Here is a 21167-nt window from a genome sequence, read left to right as displayed (position 1 = left end):
CCAATTTTGAAAGAAAACAACTTCCAGCCAAAAATTTCCTACCCAGCAAAACTTTCTATCAAATTAGATGGAGAAATAAGAAGCTTCCATGACAAACAGAAACTGAAGGAATTTATGTCTTCAAAACCAGCGCTAGAGAAAATACTCAAAGAGATTAACTACAAAGAAGAAATAGGTAACAAACATCAGAACTAGAGAAACAAGATTTTCCATCCAACAGACAACTAAGATTGGTTATCTGTGGAGATTCATTATTTATGTTAGTCTTTTACCTATCTCTAAAGGGTATTGTTTGCCTTTATTGTTGTTAATTTTTAGGATTTCTAGTTGGAATATTAATATACCTTCAGATATAGCATTTGGAAATATTTTATCCCATTCTATTAGTAACTGTTAACTCTGTTTACATTGTCTTTGGATATATAATATGTTTTTTATTTTTTAGGGAGTTTGTATACTCTTCTGTTGCCTGTGCCATTGAAATCATAACCAAGAAATCACTGCTAATTTCAGTGTTGTGAGGTTTTATGACCCAGATTTTCTCCTAAAAGTTTATAGTCTTAAGATTTATATTTAGGTCTGTTATCTATTTTGAGTTAATATTTGTATATGGGATTAGGTAAGGGTCCAATTTTATTCTTTTCCATGTAATTATTATTTTTCAACAATATTTAGTTAAAAGATTATTATTCCCACCACCAAATGTTCGTGATAACCTTGTCAAAAATAACTTGACAATATAGGGAAGAATTTAGCTCTAGGCTTTTATTTAACTCCAATGGTTTATATATCTGCCTTTAGAATAGTACTACACTGTTTCAATTATTGTAGCTTTATATGGTTTGAAATCAGAAAATATACATCTTCTAGCTTTGTTCTTTTTCAAGATCGTTTTGGGTACCTAGAGTCCATATTCCATATTAGGATAGATTTTTTTTCTGAAAAATAAATATATAAATATATGATAGTTTCACCTAAAAAATAGAAAAAATAGATTCTCTGGTAAGAAAGAAAGCAAAAAGAAATATTGAAATGTTATCTTTAAGTCATCAAAAGCTTGGTATCAGACAAATGAAACTGTTATGTGAGATTATCATTTTTAATTTTTGATAAATTGCTATAATACTAGATGTCAATCACTAAGCCAAGCATGGGAGGGAGGGATAGGGAGAGAATGGGGTGGGGATCGGATGGGTGCTGACTGGGCAATGTGTGCATGTATGTCTACAAAAGTATGTATCCCACTATGATGTATGAATACAGTGCACCAATTAAAAATAAAAAAATAAAAAATAAAAAAAATTTAAAAAAAAGTGATACATTCAAAAATGAAATTATTTAGTTTTCTAGCAAGTGATAATGGTAGAACTGACACCAGATATTCTGATTCTAGTCATCTTGCTCAAAAGGAAGTCTCAAGAGCTAGGGGTGTCATTCCATGGTAGAGTGCTTGCCTAGCATGTCCAAGGCCCTGGGTTTGATCTATAGTACACCCCACCTCCAAACCCCAGAAAGCAAAGAAAATTTAAGCCTTAGATCAGATCACTGTCACCCATGAGTTTCACTCTCTGTTACCAAAACTTTTAGTTTGCTGAATCAGTCAACCAAGAGAAATTTCTCTCTTGTATTATGAGCTTTAAATTTTGTTAAAGGCTATCATGACCTCTTTAAATAGTCTCATTTCAAATCAAAATGCTCAGTTTCTTTAATTTTTGCTTAAAGAGGACTGCTTCTGTCAAACTAGTCAGTACTCTCATTCTATTATCCTAGTTTAAAAACAATGGTCACAATGAGTTTTTAAATGTAATTCCAAAAGTGATCATACTTGGAGGTAAATACTCAGGAAATTCTCAGATCACAGCACAAGAAGGCAGTGGCTTCCCAAATAAGCCTGTTGCCCCAGAATCATGCACGTACACACCACTATAGCTACCCAACCCTCTGCCACTCACATGCAACTGCTCTGAAGTTAAGTACTTCTCATCACTGCTTGGCATATGAGAATTTAGACCCAAAACAATGGCTTTTATCCTTATCATATTTGTTGTTTGTGGTGGTGTTTGTTTGTTTTTAATAAAAAGTGCATCTTATTTTTTCAAGGATGTTGTGGTTCCTGGAGCTTTTGTCTAATATTTATATTTCAATTTTATCATTTATAAGAATGAAAACTTGGCCTATCTCATTAACATTTTCACTGAAGAAATAGATCTATAAAAACATTCAAAGCTTAGTGAGCTTAAAATATGCTGCCATATGAAATCAATATATTATTCAATGCTATGTGTTTTCAGATAGTTTGTCATTGATCCAGACAGTTATAAAATTGTCAAAATTTTTACTAAAACTCAGATCAACTAGGTCTCTTGATTCCCTTGTTTTCTGGTCTTGTTACCATGTCAAAACAGGAAATGTCAGTCACGCACTGCTCTTGGTGAAGATACATTAGGACATCATGTTCCTTATTTCCTTTTCCAGGTATGTATAAATTATCCTTTTAATTCTATGCTGTGCAAAAGCATTGTCCAATAAAAATACAATGCTAGGCACAAAAATAATTTTAAATGATCTAATCGCAATATTTTTAGAAATAAAAGTAAACAGGCCCAATTATATTATTATTTTCTTTTATTTTTGGTGACCAGAAGGGAATGGATTTAGGGCCTCACATATGCTAAGCATGTGACCTACTTGCCGGTTACACCTTCAGCTATTAATATGCTCTTTTTAACCCAGCATACTAAACACAATCATTTTAACATGAAATTTATATAAAATTATTTTATAACATATTATGCATTTTTTGTGGTACGGGAATGGAACCCAGGGGCATTCTGCCTCTGAGCTACACCCCCAGCCCTATTTTTTATTCTTTACTTTGAAAGAGGTTCTCACTGAATTGCAAAGGGCCTCACTAAGTAACTGAGGCTGTGCACAAACCATAATCCTCCTGTCTTAGCCTCCCAAATGCTGGAATTACAAGTGTGCACCACCACGGCCGGCAACATGTTATACATTTTTTATGCTAAGGCTTTGAAATCAGCATATAATTCACAACATAGCACACACACATTCAGTTACAAATTTTGTTTCTCACATGTGACTAGTGGATATTGAATGAACAGTGAGATTAGAGAACATCTGAGGTTTAATCACAGTTCAGATTTTGAAGGTTCAAAATGGTATTTGTACTTCACAATTTTGGCACTGGTCTTATATTTAACAAATTTTCAATGAGTAGTAGAAGATTTTGCAAGTTACTTAAAAACAGTCTAAGTTTACTTTATCCTTGTTAGATTATTTCAACATTTAAAATAAGAAGGTGGCTCTGGGAAGTGTCACACACTTATAATCCCAGTACTTAGGCAGACAGAAAAATTGCAGGCTCAAAGTCACCTTCAGCAATTTAGCAAGGTCCCCAGCAACTCAGTTTCAAAATTAAAAAGATAAAAATAGGGCTGGAGGTGTAGCTCAGAGGTAGAATGCCAAACCAAAAATAATAAAAAGGTTTTTGAGTTTTCCAATCTTGAGTTTTCCTATCTTGACTTCAGTTACGCAGTATGTCCGGATTACATTTTATATTAAGAATAGAACCAATATGGGGAAGGCATGTTTGTGGGTTCTTAGGCAGATGGTCCTAGCATTGAATCTGGCTCAGACATGTAATTATACCTCTGTAAGTTTCAGTGTCTTCAGCTATAAATAACAACATGAAACTGATTTAATTGATAGAGTAAATGACATCATGAATGTTCAGTGCTTAGCTCAGACTAATACCTAACTAAGCTTTACTTTTATAATTATGATACCTGGCAAAGAATATCACTAAAGTCAAAGAAGATTTCTGCTTCCCCCTGTCATCCATCAGCCTTCACAGGAGCTCCTGTGAGCTAACCCATTAATTTTGCTCTTTCAGCTCAAACATAACCAGGAAAACATTGAACTTCTATTCTTAGAAATTAATTCAGTCTATGGCCCCCTGTGTTCTCTTTCTCATGCAGGCCCTCATCCACCTGTTATGCTGTGTTTTTGAGGTGTCACCTAAAGACTAGAAAGCTTGATTTCCAAGCTTTATGGAAATGGGGCTTATAGGAAACAATTGGATCACGAGGGTCCAAACCTCATCACTATATCAATTTATTTGATAGATTAACAATGTGAATGCATTTTTGGGAGGTGGTAGAAACAGTAAGAGGTAGAGCCTAGTTGGAGGAAAATGGTCACTGGGGGCAAGATCTGAGGACAGTATCTTGTCCTCACCTTCCCTCCCTCTCCCCCATGTCTTGGCTATCATAAGCTGAGCAGCTTTCCTCTGCCACCCACTCCTACCATGATGCTCTGCCTCATTTCAGATCCAAAGCAATGGAGCCCACTGATCACAGATGGAAACATCTGAAATGGACAAAATAAACATCTCCGCCATAAGTTTTTTTTTTTTTTTGTGGTATGTGTTTTGGTCACAGTGACAAAAAACTAATATACATCCCACTACTCACTATCGACCTCACTTCCTCTAGAGAATTCCTATTCCACTGTCTGTGAGTCTCACCTCAGCAGGGCGTGCAGCCAGGATGTCTTCCAAACTCACACCCAGGATGCTAGCCAGATCTCCATTCAGATCCCAGGATCCATTTGCCTTTTGGAGATAAATCAGCTGCATGAAATCTTTCTCTCCAGCCTCTTTAAGGAGAAAACACAAAAGGGCGATGTAAGGACCACAGCCCATGCACCATCCCTCTCTCCACTTCCCACCACCTGCCTTGAGATCTGTGGTCCCCAGCTTCACGTAGACTAATGCTGAAAACCATGAGCAAATAAATCTCCCTTCCTCTAAGTTACATGGCTGAGTCTTTTAGATTATGGCTGTGAAAATACTGAAAAACAGTTAAGAGTCCAGAGGGACAGTGGCTTCAGGATCCTATATTGTACGCTAATGGAGCCTGGGTGGACACTGGCATTCACAGTGACTGGACAGCTTTCACTTTCTTCCCAATGCCTTTCAAACAGATTATCTCCTAGGCAGAAGGAACTATAGGGAAGTAGAGCATTAAAGATCAATTCTTCAGACCCCATAGATAAGAGAAACAAACGAAGGCCCATCTCACCTTCTTGACAACTGTCCACGTCGATTCCTAGAGGACAATCAGCCTCTTCCACTGCACAGGCAGATGCTGGGCGATAACTGAATCTGTGCCTTTTGCTCTTTAAAGATGCTTGGAGAGAGCCGGGTGTGGTGGCACACGCTTGTAATCCCCGCACTTGGGAGGTAGAGACAGGAGGATCGCGCAGGTTCGAAGCCAGCCGCGCGCACTGGCTTAGGAGACCCTGTTTCCAAATAAAAATGTAAAAATAGGTCTGGGAGTGTAGCCCGGAGGTAGAAGGGCTTCCAGGAACCCCAGTACCACCAAAAAGATAAAAAAAAAAAAGATGCTTGGAGAGGCTGGGCGTGTGGCGCACGCTTGTAATCCCCACGCTTGGGAGGCAGAGACAGGAGGATCGCGCAGGTTCGAAGCCAGCTGTGTGCGCTGGCTTAGGAGACCCTGTTTCCAAATAAAAACGTAAAAATAGGTCTGGGAGTGTAGCCCGGAAGTAGAAGGGCTTCCAGGAACCCCAGTACCACCAAAAAATAAAAAATAAAAAAATTAAAGATGCTTGGAGTAAGCAGGGCATGGTGGCGCGCTCTTGTAATACCCGCCCTTGGGAGGCAGAGACAGGAGGATCGCGCAGGTTCGAAGCCAGCCATGCTGGCTTAAGAGACCCTGTTTCCAAATTTTAAAAGTATAAAATAGGTCTGGAAGTATAGCCCAGAGGTAGAAGGGTTTCCAGGAACCCCAGTACCATAAAAAAAAAAAAAGGTGCTTGGAGTACAACTAGCACCATATCAGACAGAAAAAAATAATGGTGATAGAATGGCCCTGGAATGATGCTCACTTAGACTGTAGAAGGCAAAGTGATTTATAGACTTATTGGAATACTCACCCATCTTTCTGAGTGACGTGAAGGGACCAGTACTCATTTTACATCTAAAGGAAGCTGGAAAACAGCAGTACACACATTGAGACCAGGGCCCTGTTTGCAGCAGTAGGCCAAGGTAATGAAGATTGATGACTTGAGATACATATCCTCCTTTCTATATCAGTTGTAGTCTCTACCCTTATGCTATTTTTTCTCCCAGGATCCCCTCCCATGCACACACCCTCACCCTCTGAGCTCTCCTACTTTGTACTGTGTTCTCTGAAACCCCTGACACATGTTAATTAATCTTCCCTAAGACCTTACTTACATTGCAAGAGATGCCTAACTTAAAACTAATGCATCTTCTTCAAAAAATGGGTTTTCTCTCTATTAATCTTACATGGTTGTTGCTAAATGTACTGAACCTCAAGCACCAACATTTGCTACATGGGATTGAAAACCTTTTCCACTCCTGATCATGATTCTCTCACCCTCAGCTGGGTACCTTCATATGTCCTCACACTGTCAATTCCCAACCTCTTTGTCACCTCCCATCACCCACAGAGATATCTGAAAGCCAGACCATAGACCTCCACTTCATTCCCAAGTCCTCTATCTTTTTGAAAGATTCCAAAACTCACAAAGGCAGCCAATCTAACATCCTAATGCAAAGCTGTTTTATCTCCTCAAATCTAATGAATTTAGTCCTATTCTCCTTTAGCCAAACCCTTCCAAGCCAAGACGACCTGTGAGCACACAAAACTGCTCCTCTTGTGAGGTGGGCAGAAGACCCGGGAACAGGAAGGGGTAAAACAGGCCGTCTGTATAATGAACAAAGTTAGGGAGGGTTGATAGATACAGTGAAAACAAACAAGGTAATACAAAACTTCCAACCTCAAGAGCGATCAAAGGGGAAAAATAGGTAAAGCAGATAGGTGGTTCTAAGATATGACAAGAGCCTGATAACTTTTGGAATAGGAGGTCAAATTAAGGATTGAAACTGGGCAAAAGACATTGCATCCCCAAGGTGCGATTTTGACCAATCACAAAAGAGCAGATAAGGAACCACACAAGAGATAAAAGCTTACTTTCCAAGGACTTCAATGGCCATTCTTTTGGGGGGACTCCTCCCCTCTGTGGAAGGAGCTATTTTTGTCTTCTTTCTCCCATGGCTTAAAATAGATCTTTATATTCTTCTACCCACCCTTTTATACTTTGTTGACTTTTAATTTTGTAAATAAGAACCCAGTAAGAGGAAAACCTACATCCTTCGGAAGGATCCAGTTACACTTGAAAAAAAAGAAAAAAAATCTTACTTTTTAAACATTATATCCAATATTTCTAGTTTCCTAACTCAGATATTCCTATTTTATCTGAAATTTTATCTCATCTGTACCACTTAAGTCCTATCTTTAGCTAATTCTGTGTTCAATCTAAATCTCAGTTCTAGTACTTTCTGTCCTTGTATCCACATCTTTAAATCCACAGTGGTAATTCCATTTCATCACACTTGTCTGGCAAAATCCCAGTTGTGAAAGTAGTCCAACTCTACCTCCTTTATCTTCTGCCAAAGCTACTGAGTAGTGTTGCAAAGAGCCACAAAATCCATTTTCTCTTTCATAGGTTGGTCCCACTAAGTCAGTCGATGCACCCAAACTGAAATGGACCCTCAATACTCCTTCACAGATGTCTCTGTTTCTCTCGAGGCATTCTGCTTTCCAGTTATCCTTAGCAATTCTTTCAAATGTTCTTCTTTTCCTCAAACTCCTCCTTCTACTATATCCAGTCTTATGCTATTCCATTTGTCAGATATCTGTGTTATCATTAGCCATCTAAAAATTATCAAGAAGGTAAACTGATTTCAGATTTAACCTATTGGCTATTCCAATGATTATGTGCATTTTCTACATTTTATTGCAGTGCATTTTCTACATCCCTACTCCCCTATAGTAAATCTCTCTGTAATGGATCACATTATAATTCCTTAAGTGTGAAATTTTAATCCTAGTCAGAAATTCTAGATGTGGAGAAGCAAGAAAAACAAGGCAATTTTAGAGCCTTTAACAACCTTTCCCTTTAAGTACTGTGCTGAGTTATTTAGAACCCCTTATTCTGTAAGAGTCTGAATGGCATAACACTCACCAGCACACTGTGTTGTCGCGGTCATACCCAACAGAACTGGCGTTGGCATCTCCCTGTAAGCCAGCGGCCCCTGAACTGGCTGGTTGAGCTCCTTGTTGATGGCGATGAATGCAGTGAAGGAGCTGATGACTCCACTTTCAATGCTGATGTTCAGCACATCTGCTTTAGCATTTTCTGGTGTCTTCCCAAAGCCCAAGTCTTTGTTCTGGATCAAGGTCTTTGCAGCGAGACGGTGAATGGTGAGGCTGTAAGAAAAAATTTCTGAGAAGTAGACAAAAATACCCACATTCCTGCTAGGAGGTACTCTCAAAAGTTAGAGATATCAGAGGAAAGAAATATCAGAAAAAGAAGAATGGGATGGTTTAGAAAGGAAAGTGCATGTAGGCAAACATGTTAGGCCAAAGCCAAGAGAAGGAATCTGATTAGCAAAGAGCAGAGAAAGATGGAAGGGAGTGGGAAGGAAAGGACAGGAAAGGGGGAAGAAGAGAGGAGAGGAAGGAAGAGAAGAGGAAAAATACAGGGGAGGGGAGAGGAGAAGAGGGAACAAACACTGTTTTCTCACTTGGCATCAGGCTTGGGGTGTAGAGAAAATGTCAGCTTATCCTCAGAACTCTGGCCCTGGAGCATGTATCTGAGATGTACCTCTCCTGTAGTTTCTGCTGCCTACAAAGTGAAGAACAGAAAGAATAAAAAGCAGATTATCACCAGAAGCAGGATAAGAACTGAGGCAGCTTCCCAGATCAGCACATTACAGTTTTTGACAATTAGGAGGACCAGGGAACAAAGACCAGACATAGTGGGAAAGGTGGCAAGGAGGCTGAGTCTTCATGTGAAGCACAATCTGTCAGTGAAATTCAAATCCTTCTACCAGCTTCAATGAAACTTTCAGGCAGTAGGTCCTCTACAGAGAGGAACAAACAAGAGCAAGGACTGACCTGCATCGCCCCGGTCAGTCTGGCGTAGACAATTAACCTCTGACCCCTGAAGATGATAGTAGGTTCTGGGGAAAGCATGTCAACACACACACCAGGAGGCAAATTCCAGCTCAGAGAGATGTTCTCCACCCCAGGCTGCAGAGAACACTTTAAGGATCTGAGAGCCTGAGGGAGGAAGGAGAACAGAATAAGCACAAACAGGTGAGAATTGGGACAAGAAGGGCTGCAAATAACTGAATAACCTGCAAATGTCAGGTGCCATGTGACACAGCATATGTTTCACCTCAAGCCTATACTGGGATATGGACATCATTTCTTTTGTTTTACTCATGAGATGCTAAAGATTAGAGTGTTAACAATATAACTGTGAATGAGGGAAATGTTACAGATCTGCGATCCCTGCAGAAGGGAATTAGAACAGAGATGGCACCAACTATGAAAGAGAAGCTTAGAAATAGATCCAGAGATGTCTTCTCTACGTGCATAATAAAAGTGGAGTGCCAATTCACCACATCATCCCACCTATTAGACATATCTCACCTATACCTTCCTCTCTACCTTGTATCCCTTACAGGGCAGCAGTCTATAATACTAAAAGAGTTCTTCTTGTAGCACAATCAAAAAGAAGTAGCACAAAGCTCTTAGTTTCTGTGTCAAGACTCAAGTACAAAAGCTTCAGTATCTTCTATCATCTCACTTTTGGGCTTCTAGCTATTAGAGCCAGATGCCATTCCCTATACGACTATAGTGGACACACCTGCTATAACACAGAAAGTATTCCCAGTGAGGATATAGCCTAAACCTTGGGGATTTGGGAAAGGCATTCTGGAGATGAGCTGGGCTCCGGCCCTCGCAGCACTGTCTCCACCCTATCTCATGCCTTTGGACACACAGAGGCCCTCACCTTGAACTGCATCCTGTCTTTTTCTGTGATGAACTCTGAAGAGCCCCCTGACACCCGGGCAATGCCTTTAATTAAGCTGGTGGAGGCACCCTCTCCAATTCCAAATGAGAAACATCTGCAATTGTAAAAGGATGGAAGTTAGAAGCAGGCACTCAAGAGTGGAATTATTAAAAATACACACAAGATGGACAAAACACATGATGAGACAATCCATTTTACTAATGAAAAGAGTAAAGGCTAACATTCATTGACCTTATTCTCTACTTTGGGAGCCATAATAAATGCCTTCAATTAATGATACAATTTAATCATCATGAGTCTCCTCAGAGGTAGGCAAGGGCCCAGACAATTGAAGAAATTGGTCCAGGGTCACACTAAATGTTAGAGATGGGACTGGATCACTGGTTTCACTACAAGACTTCCCTGGCCAACCAAAGAAAAGTTATCAACTACGGCCAGTCCTGCCTGACACTGTTCTGGCATCGTCTCTGCCTAGCAAAGCCATTCTTTAGGGTGCAAAAATGTGCTCTTCAGCTGAAAAGTCCTCATCCTGACCTAGCCCATCCACACCACAGTGACTCTGAACCACAATTTAGTTTCCAAAACAGAACTGTCTATAAGCAGAGTATATGTTGATATCATCTGCACACCTCCTGCTGAGACAGGAATATTATAGGTTTGTGTCCAGCCTCTACAATTTAGTGAGACCCTGTTTAAAAATAAAATAGGGCAGGGGGTGTAGCTTGTAGGTAGAATGCCCCTAGGTCCAAACACCAGCAATGCATACAATCTCACACACAAAGTGGAAGACTCAGTCAACCAGAAGCCAAGATAGAGCATAAAGCTACATTAATTCAAATGGTACAGTGCTTGCACATGTCTAGATAAATAGACAATGTAAGGGAGCAGAGAATCCAGAACAATCCAGATACATCCAGATGCTTCATTGTCAGAAACATGACTGTATGTCATTGAGGATGGGATAAGCATTTTAGTAAAAAGTACAATAAAAATTTGATACCTACATGGGAGAAAAATGAAACTTGACTTTCTACCTCACATAATTAACACACACAAATTGTAGGTGTACTATATATCTAAATAAAAAGGATGAGTAACAAGCTAGAAAATAACAAGAAAAACTCTTCATAACCTTGGTTGGGGAAAGACTTTAACAAGACACAAGAAATACTACATAAAGAAAAGACTGAAAATTTGTTACATTAAAATTAAAAATAGCCGGGCGTGGTGGCGCATGCTTGCAATCCCCGCACTTGGGACGCTGAGACAGGAGGATTGCATGGGTTTGAAGCCAGCCTCAGCTACTTAGTGAGGCTCTCAGCAACTTAGTGAGACCCTGTTTCCAAATAAAGTATAAAATAGGTCTGGGAGTATAGCCCGGAGGTAGAAAGCCACTGGGTTCCACCTCTAGTACCACAAAAAAAAAAAATTAAGAATAATTATTACATAAAAGATGCCACTCAGGATAAAAAGACAAGGTATGAAATAAGAAAATATATTTCTAGACCATACAGTAACAATGTGCTTATATCCAAACTAGAAAATATGAATTCTAGATCGGTAAAACTAATCCAATATAAAATATAAAATAAGAGAATTGAAAGTATTTTAGAAAACAAGACATCTAAATGACCAATTAATATAGAAAGAAACATGATATTGATGCAGCATAAAACTAGGAATTAAAGCCATAATGAGATACACTCTATAAATACAAAATTGGCTAAAATTCAAAAAGATAGATGATATGAACAGGAAATCAGGAAATCAGGCAATTTGAAATCAGGAAATCAGGCAATTTGAAACCTTCCTTCTAGGATGTGTGAATGAAATTACTGAATTCATTTGGAAAACTATTTGGCATTTCCCAGAAATTCAACAATTCTGTTTATTCAAAGAAATGTAAAGTTACATAAATAGGTATATATGCTCATACCTCCTTAACCATGGGGTATTGGTTACAGGACCCCAGGTTGAACCAAAAATGAGGGTGCTCAAGTCCCTTTTATTAAATGGTATAGTACTTGCATATGACCTTTACATATCCTCCAAAATAACTTAAATCTTTTCTACATTATTTATAATAACACCACAATAGAAATATAATGTAAAACTTGAACTCACAGATGTAGAACCCATAGATAAAGATGGTCAACTTTATGCATTTGTGAGGAAAAATATGTGTACAAAAAGAAAAGTTCATAGCAGCATTATTTCTAACAACCAAATCAAAGTCCATCAGTATTATAATAAATATATATTATACAATGGTCATTCTATAGACTGCTGTTCATTAATAAAAATTATGGCTACATGCAAAATAGTCATTCATCTCAACATACTGTTGAAAGCAAAAATAAAAGCAATATATAATGAAAGCAAAGCATATGCAAAACCTACTGTATAACTCTGTGTGTGTGTGTGTGTGTGTGTGTGTGTGTGTGTGTGTGTGTGTGTGATGCTGGGGAGTGAGCTCAGGGCTGTTCTCCTCTGACTTAATTTAGATTCCCAGCCTTATGTTTCTTTCTTTCTTTGTTTAGTTGAAACAGAGTCTCACTATGTGTCTGAAGGCCATACTAAATTGCTGAGGCTAGCCTCAAACTCGAGGTCCTTCCTACTCAGCCTCAAAAGTACTGGGATTACAAGCATGTGCCCCCATCTTTTTAAACCAAAAACCCTTTGGAGTTACATGTTTAGGAGAAGTATAAGAGTGTTGTGAATGCTATGATAAAGGGAGGGAGAGGTCTGATGATATTCTCATTCTAGATCCATGAGGCTCACACTGTGTGCTCATTGTGATAGTTAATACAACTGTGTGATAGTTATTTCTGTAGTTTTCTGTTTATTTTTGTTAAAAAATGTTTAAACTAGGCATGGTGGCACATGCTTGTAATTCAAGCTAGTAAGAAGACTGAGACAAGAGGATCATAAGCTCAGGGCCAGCCTTGGCAATTATTTAGGCCAGCTTTCAAAAGAAAAAAGAGAAAACTCAGAACCATAGTTCATGGGTACCCCTGGGTTCAATCCTGAGAACTGCAAAAAAAAAAAATGTTTAGAATAAAATAAGAACCAATTTCTTTCTTTTACCATGCTTTAGAAAAACTAAGAATAACGAGCTTCTTGCGTTGTTGGTGCTATTTGGAAATTTTTTTTTTTATACTTCTTGTAGAGAAAAACAAAATGTCATCTGGTAAAACTAAAATTTTTTTATTCATTCTGTCTTCTGTAAGCAATGTCAACACCGGTACCATGGGCACTAAATTTCAGAGCACAGAACTGGGGTCTGGTCTCCCAGCAGAAATCACATTCTCTTCATACCTGTGTTTCTTGCTATTGAGCTGAACTTCTTTAATTACACTAAAAGTATCATTAACTTCTCCATCTGTGAAGACAAAGAGCTGTACAAAGAAATAAACCACATATCAACCCTCTGACAATTTCATTTAAGATATCAGAATTTCCCCCTGAAGAATCCAATTATTTCTTTTCCAACATGCTCATGGCTCTTCACACAGGCCTAACATCCCTGGCCTTCCAATGTCACTTACACCATCCTCCCACAAATGGAAACTGATGGAAACCCTAGGTATTTTCAGTCCCTCCCCAAACCAACTTTATTTGAGGCTTCTGTGTCACTCCTCAAAGCTACTTCCAATGTCTACCCCATTCAGTGAAGATAAGAGGAAAGTTTTTCATGTCTTTATCTCTTTTTATTATATGATAGAAGACTGAATTGCACAATATATTGCAAAATTCCTTCTATGACGCTCAGGGATGCTGATTATTTTGAGTTGTCACTCTCTGAGTCCCTTCTCTTAGCTCTGTTTGGATTCCTACCTGTAGTGGATGACCCATGATGGAGGGATTCTTATAAATATTCTGGAGTGGTGCCAAGATTTCAGTGCCCCCGAGATCTGGGATCATCTGTTTAACTCTCTCCACTGCCTTCTCCATGGAGTCTTGAGTGTACTTTACACTTTGTCTAAGAGAAACAGACACACCTATCAACATGAAAGCAGCTGGATATTACCCACTATTGAGGAAGTCTCATCAAAAACTAACCATACCCCAGATCCCAGTGACAATTAATTTCCATAATAATCTCTTTGTCAATCTAGCTCATCCCTTTAAATTATCTTTTGCTGGTCATTTCAGAAACTTACGGAAAGAATGCCTCATAGGTAGATCCAAATCTGTAAATGTTGAAATAGCAGTTTACAGGCAAACTCTTCAGCAGCAAAAGCAGAGTCTCCTGAAGGCAAGAGAGGATGCAAAGAAAGAATGAGAGAAGATGTTCTTGAACCCTGCCAACCAAACTCCTGAGCATGTAGACAGCTATCAAACTATATTCATTCCACCTGACATTCCAAGGGTAGCTTCAGAGTGGTCACACCAGCTGTTGCTCTGATGAGAACAGACTACAGCTCCAGATAGACCCTGATTTAACCCATCAGATTTATCTTTACCTGATCATGTGACTCAGAAGAAGAAAGAAACCAGGCTTACCTTGGCTGCCTCTATGCGTGTCTGAGATCCATTTTGGTTGCTTGTGGGGCACCCCATACTTCCTGAACAATCCATGAGGAAGACAAATTCTCCACAGCTCTTTGATGCTTCAACTTCCAAAATATTGGGATAGAAACTCACCATTGCACATGGATCGCCCATCAAACAATCTATACAAAAAAGAGTAACTGCTATAAGACAAAAAGAAAACTTAAGAATTCTGATGTCCCAAGAAATCAATTAATTGTAATAAAATAAATAGGGAGCTAGAAAAACTCAAATCTAAATCCCTGTGTTTGGTCCTGATGCAAAGTCTTCTTGCAAACTACTTGAGGTGAGTTATAAACATATAAAAGAAACAGAAGTAGAACAGTTATACCCAATACTTGGGAAGTAAAAACAGGAAGATTGTAGGTTTGAGGCCAGTCTCAGCAAATTATTGTGACCCTACTTCAAAATGAAAAATATAAAGGATGTGGCTCAGAGGTAGAATGCCCCTGGCTTCAACCTCCATCACCAAAAACAAACTGAAGCAGAAGTATACCCATTGTAAAGAGAATAAAGAGGGAAGAGGTTAGCAGGCACAAGCAGCTATTATAACTGTGCACTGGAAGCCAATATCCTGGCAGCTCAGCAAATAAGCAAGATGCATTAGATCAACATTTTCAAGCATTTGCCAAAAAAGCAGATTAGTTGACCTGCAGAGGTCCAACTTTCTCTTTAAATCAAAGAGAGAATTTTAATTCTGACTTTGAAAAATTGATGCTTACTAGCATAAATCTTAAACTGACAAGTTACAAGAGTATTATAAGCAGCAAAACACCAGTGTAATCCCTTCTGCTTTGCTATGAACATCATCCACAAAAGAGAGAGAAGCCCAGGGATTCGTGTTGAACCCAAAGAGCCTCATTCAAACCATGAGGCGACACTACCCTGTGTAGATACATTTCCAAAGTCAGCTGTGATTTTATTTTGGGGAGTAAATGAAAATGGATGCTGGGATTGAAACACCAATATTGAAATAGAAATGGGATGAGAATAGCTGGGTTATGTCAACACTGTCAGTTTCACAATTCAAAAAACAGGAAAGAACACAGAATCACACACTATTATCCTCTTGTTACAAACCATTCCAGGCTGGTAAGCTTAAATTTTCAGTACCCCTGGGATTCAGGATCAAATGAATGGGTATCTTTTCTATTGAATACTCCAATAATCAGACAAGCTACTTAACATTGTGGGTGTTACCCAGAAAATATTTAATAGAAGACTAGATGAAAATGTTTACTTAATCTAGCAATTAGATATATAACACAAGAGAAGCAATTTTATACAGGTGAGATAAATTTCTTTCTATGCTGATAGACATCTTCTTTGAATGGGACTAGAACTACAGTGTACAAAAAAGTCAGTAAGTTTCCAAAGAGAAAGATGTGAGTTAATATAACTGAACTTTTAGAGCAATGTTTGATACATAGTAAGTACTCTATGTGTTTATCTATGAAAATTCTTCCAACCTGACTCAAATTATTTTTCACTCTATAAATCCCAGCTTCCTTGTTTTTGAATGAGGCATTTTAATGCTCAGGTCCACCACATGCTCACCAGTTTCCTCATCTAAAAATCAAGGTCAGAACACCTACTTGTTATGGATTGGGAGAATATGATTTGAGGAAACTGTTCCCCGGGAACCCCTACGAGGGTCCTGGACACACTTTCCCCCAACCCATAACAAAAACCAAAAATGACCAAAACCAGAAAATTACCGTGGGTTCTTGTCCTAAGCTAAGAATAAATATGCATAGCTTGGACAGTTTCTGAAGATTTAAAGAAGTTAATTAGAAAGATAGAAATACAGAAAATAGAAATACAGCTCCATACCAGACTGGCATGGAGGGGTGACTCAAAATGAATACATCAAAAGGATTACACATGGACCGGACTTTTTATACCCATGACCTCCATATTGTTTGCGTGACTCTGACGTAGTGAACGTCCCTATAAGGTACCTCCCCTTAACTGTGTAAAGTACCTCCCCTAGCAAGGTGTGGTGAGGTGTCTCCTTTCATGAAGGTCGACCCCTCCTACCATCTTAGCTAGCTTATTCAGTCATGTAGATCTGTCTTTAAAGAAAGGCCTAGTTCTCCTCTCTTAAGATCTGTCTTTAGATAGAGACAGGCCTAGTTCTCCTCTCCTATTGACTGGTTAATTACTTTGAGCTAGGTTAATTTACATTGGAATAGCTGCCTGTTTTAGGCAGAAATCAAGTCCTTTCTTTACCCATGTCTGCCGCCATTTTGACACAACTATTTTGAAATATATTAATAATCATAGCTTTCCCAAATCTTCCTAAGCCATTCCAATACTGGTACACTACTGTATTTATTTTTGCTAAGTGATATAATACACATAAGAAACTTAGCTGAAAGCTCAATTAAGATTAACCTCTTAATAAAAAATAAATAAAATCATTTCATATTTTATTTTATGCAGTACTTTGTTGAAGTATACACTTAATTATAAAAAGATATAATATTAATATGGGGAGAATTACTGTTCTGTGCTTAAAAATACAACATATTGTGTCTTCTGTTACAGTTAAATATGTTCGGTGTGTGAGGGGAGAAATAATTCCCCCAACACAACCCCACAAACAGAAAAAAAAAACAAAAAACTGTAGGTTCTTGTCCTGAGCTAAGGATAAGTATACATAGCTCGAACACTTATTATTAAAAAGATAGAAAAGCAGAAGATAGTTACAGCCCCATGCCATTCTGGCATGGGGGGAGGGTGGTCCAAGCCAATTCACCACCCCCAAGATATAGCAGGTGGACCTGATTTTTTATACCCATGACCTTCATCTTGTTTATGTAATTCTGATAGTAAAAACCCTGTAAGGTTCCTCCCCCAGCAAGGTGTGGCAAGGTGTCTCCTTTCATGAAGGTCAAAGGTCGACCTCCTCCTATCCTAGCTAGATTATGTAGATCTGTCTTTAGAAAGAGGAAGTCCTAGCTCCCCTCTCCTATTGACTTGTTAATTACTTTTATCTAAGTCAATAGCTGTTTGCTTCCTGACTGTAACTGAAACCAAGTCTTTCAATTTCTGTCCAAAATTAAGTTCCTGTTTTCCTGTAACCTTTGCCTATTCCCTGGAAAGAAGTGGCTAACTGCGCTAATCTGATCTTCCCCTAGCAACAGCCAATCAATGCAGCTTATATCTGGGTCTGGAATTCACAGGTATCCCAGGCAAGGTCACTCTGCTTAGCGATAGAGATCCCCACCCATCCTAAACATTCCTGAGATAAGCTTGGGAGGGGTGGGGTGTCAGCAGACTTATATTTTAAAATATCCAATCAATGCAAAGGTGGGTTGGGCGGCCTTTCTTAGGGGATATAAGCTTTGTTCTTGGGGGGGCAATGGGCTCTCTTCCTTGCTAAATATTAGTAGGTAGGAATCCATATCTCAATCTCTTCCCTTCTAAGGAGTTCCCTGGGGCCCATGGGGTTTTCTTACTTGGTCCCTGTGAACAGCTCTGCAGGCTGCAGGGGAATGGACATCAGGGGCAGCACTTGTCTACCTCATGAATCATTTCAGTAGCTGCTTCCTAGGTTATGGATTTGGACCAGTGGACTTTCTGTTCCCATAATGCAAAGAGGGAAGTAAAACCTTATGTTAGGCTCTGGCTTAATAGATGCTTTTAGCTTGTGTCACATGAGGTGAACCACTACATGAGGAAGATGTACCAGTATTGAGAATGGCTTAGGAAGATTTGAGAAAGCTCTGATTATTAATATATTTCAAAAACAATTGTGTCAAAATGGTAGCAGACCTGGAGAGAGAAAGGCTTGGCTTTGGTCAGGAAGCAAACAACTATTGAAACTTAGATTGACTTAGCTAAAAGTAATTAGCAAGTCAATAGGACAGGGAGGTAGGGCTTCCTCTTTCTAAAGACAGATCTACATAATAGTCTTGGGAGGATCCAGCAGGAGTAGGGGGTTGACCTTGTCCTTCATGAAAGGAGACACCTTGACACCTTGCTGGGGGAGGTACCTTACAGGGTAAGGGGAGGTATCTTACAGGGACGTTTACTACCTGTTGTATCTTTGGTGGGGCATTCATTTGAACCACTCCGCCATGCCATTCTGGCATGGGGCTGTAACAATCTTCTGTATTTCTATCTTTTTAATAAACTTCTTTAAATCTTAAAAAAAAAAAAAAAAGATTCAACAAGGGTGGCTGACCCTAAGAAAAAGTGAGTGACAAATTGAGGTCAACCCAGAGAGTACCCATCCTGAGCCCAAGCTTGAGGCTGCCTAGGCCCAGGTCAACAGCGAGAACCTGAGATGGAAGAGGAAGGATACTGCACAGTACTATCTTTATGTTTACAACAAATGTAGTTACAGCAGCAAAAGCCTAACCCTTGCCTGGCTAGTGTTAGTGTGACTCTCCCCAGGATGCGCCATTCCACCAGTGTAGGAAACACGGCAGGAGGCAGGATCTCTCCAGTGTTAGGGTATCCTGCACCCCAAGGCAAGATAGCCCAGGAGCCCTAGGGAGCAACAGGTGGAGTAGGTTACATGACTGACATTAAAAGAAGAGTATGCAGCTATTCAATAAGATTTAAAAACCAAAAGAAAATAAAAAACTAAACTTGGTACTAAGAGAAACTTCATCTCAGAAATTGAGAAACTAGGACATGGTAAAAGAGTTTAAGAAATAAACAATGGTGATTGTCAAAAAAAATTTACTCTACAAAAAATAGTTAAAATGAGCCAGGCAATGAAACTGCATAACTCTAATCCCAATAAGTGGGAGGATGAGAAAGGAGGATCCAAGGTTTGAAGAAAACCTCAGCAATTTGGAGGTGTCATCCCCCTAGGGAGATTCTACTTCCAAATAAAAATAAATGACTTCTGGGAAGATGGCGATTGAGAAAAGCAGCATTTACGAGTCTTGCTAAAACTCGATCTCTATTGCCACAAAATCAGCGCTTTTCATAGCCAGAAAACACTAGCAACAGAGAAATACAAAATGAAAACACAAGGGACAGAGGAAAAAAGACTAGAAGAAAAACCAGAGACCAGAAAGGAAATCAAGCCCACAATGTGGCAGCGGAGCCGAGCTGGCACCATCTTCCCTCACAGCACCAAGCTCCAGAGAGGAAAGGTAAACAAGGAGCTGAAGTGAGCAGTTGTGGATCATTCGGGTATAATTCAGCAGTTCTTTCAGTGCAAAAAACGCCTAAAACTCCCAGTGGCCAAGCTCATCATGCCTTCCAGGGACTCAGAACGGAGCTCAAAACCAGAAAAGAAATACGCCAGCCTCACAGCTGAGGGCGTGGCAGCAGCGCCATATTGCCAGCAGCGCCAGCCTCATGGGCAAGGGTGTGACAGCAGCACCATATGGCCAGCAGCGCCAGCCTCACAGCTGAGGGCATGGCAGCAGCGCCATATTGCCAGCAGCAAGAGTGAGTTCACCATGCCCCAAGACAGCTCCTGATCAGCGCACACAATAACCATGAGTGAAAGTACGGCCCCTAAAGGAGAAATTCCTGAACTGCACTCCCAGGGACTTGCACAGCTTTGATAATCTCCTTGGGTATGAGATTTTGCAATCCAACCCAGTGAAGGAGTAGCAGTGGCAGAGATACTACAACCTAGTCACAGCTCTCCGTGAAAAAATGCCCAGCTCGGCACCCCCACGGTCTCACACAGACTCAATTAACTCCCTGGGTCTGAGACTTTGTGATACAAACTAGTTAAAGGAGTAGTGGTGGCTGAGATTACCACAGACTCGAGATACAGAGCATCCTAAGTGAAGTCATAGTGAACCAGGAAGGCACAAAATTCTGAAATCATGGGAAAGAGGAACAACAAATAGAGCAATGAATGCCCACAACCCCATAGTATCAGAACCTGATAACAAAGAAATACAGAGATCTCCAGAAGATCAAATCAGGAATATAACTCTAGAAATAATACAGGACCTACGAAAAGAATTTAGAGAGAGCCTAAAAGAAATAAAGGATGCAATCATTGAGGTAAAGGCCTTAAGTCAAAGTATAAACAATCGATTAGACCACATGGAGAATAGAATCTCGCTCCTAGAAGAGGATCACTCCAAAAATGAATGCATAATTTATAACTTAGAAAAAATATTTCGACAGCAGGAATCTGACATTGAAGAAATATGGGCCCATTTTAAGAGAGCTAACCTAAGAATAATTGGAATAGAGGAGGGAAAATAAGGTGAAACCAAAGGGATCAACAATCTCTTCAAAGAAATAATAGTAGAAAATTTTCTAAACATAAAGCAAAAGGTCGATACACAGATCCAGGAAACTTATAGAACTCCCTTTAGACAGGATCAGAGAAGAAAGGTTCCCCATGCCACATAATTGTCAAAATGACCAATGTGGAAGCCAAGCAGAGAATCTTAAAGGCAACAAAAACAAAAGGCCAAGTGACATTCAGAGGCAAACCTATTAGAGTCATTCCAGATTTCGCAAACCAAGTCTCGAAAGCCAGAAGGGCTTGGAGTAACATATTCCAAACTCTGAAAGAAAACAACTTTCAACCAAAAATTTCCTACCCAGCAAAACTATCTTTCAAATTACATGGGGAAATAAGAAGCTTCCATGACAAACAGAAACTGAAGGAATTTATGTCTTCAAAACCAGTGCTAGAGAAAATACTCAAAGAGATTAAC

At 39.4% G+C, this 21167-nt stretch overlaps 2 protein-coding genes across 2 annotated transcripts in view; one reads left to right on the top strand and one right to left on the bottom strand.

The window, feature by feature from the left end:
* Positions 1-21167, top strand: part of LOC308278487 (olfactory receptor 8G1-like) — a gene marked incomplete at both ends in the record, with an annotated part of 199958 nt that overhangs the window by 81409 nt on the left and 97382 nt on the right. The gene's annotated exons all lie outside the window — the stretch shown is intronic.
* The window catches only part of VWA5A (von Willebrand factor A domain containing 5A), a gene marked incomplete at both ends in the record, with an annotated part of 36358 nt that overhangs the window by 2826 nt on the left and 12365 nt on the right, over positions 1-21167 (bottom strand). The window contains 10 exons of the mRNA XM_080708407.1: positions 4547-4677; positions 5103-5153; positions 8095-8339; positions 8657-8757; positions 9030-9194; positions 9934-10048; positions 13273-13352; positions 13792-13936; positions 14118-14206; positions 14461-14630. Of these exons, the coding sequence (XP_080564533.1) occupies positions 4547-4677; positions 5103-5153; positions 8095-8339; positions 8657-8757; positions 9030-9194; positions 9934-10048; positions 13273-13352; positions 13792-13936; positions 14118-14206; positions 14461-14630 (1292 nt within the window). The remainder of the gene's footprint in view (positions 1-4546; positions 4678-5102; positions 5154-8094; positions 8340-8656; positions 8758-9029; positions 9195-9933; positions 10049-13272; positions 13353-13791; positions 13937-14117; positions 14207-14460; positions 14631-21167) is intronic.

The sequence above is a fragment of the Muscardinus avellanarius genome (genome assembly GCF_963383645.1).
Source record: "Muscardinus avellanarius genome assembly, chromosome: 1".
Taxonomy (NCBI): Eukaryota; Metazoa; Chordata; class Mammalia; order Rodentia; family Gliridae; genus Muscardinus; species Muscardinus avellanarius.
This window is presented reverse-complemented; position numbering and strand designations above follow the sequence as displayed.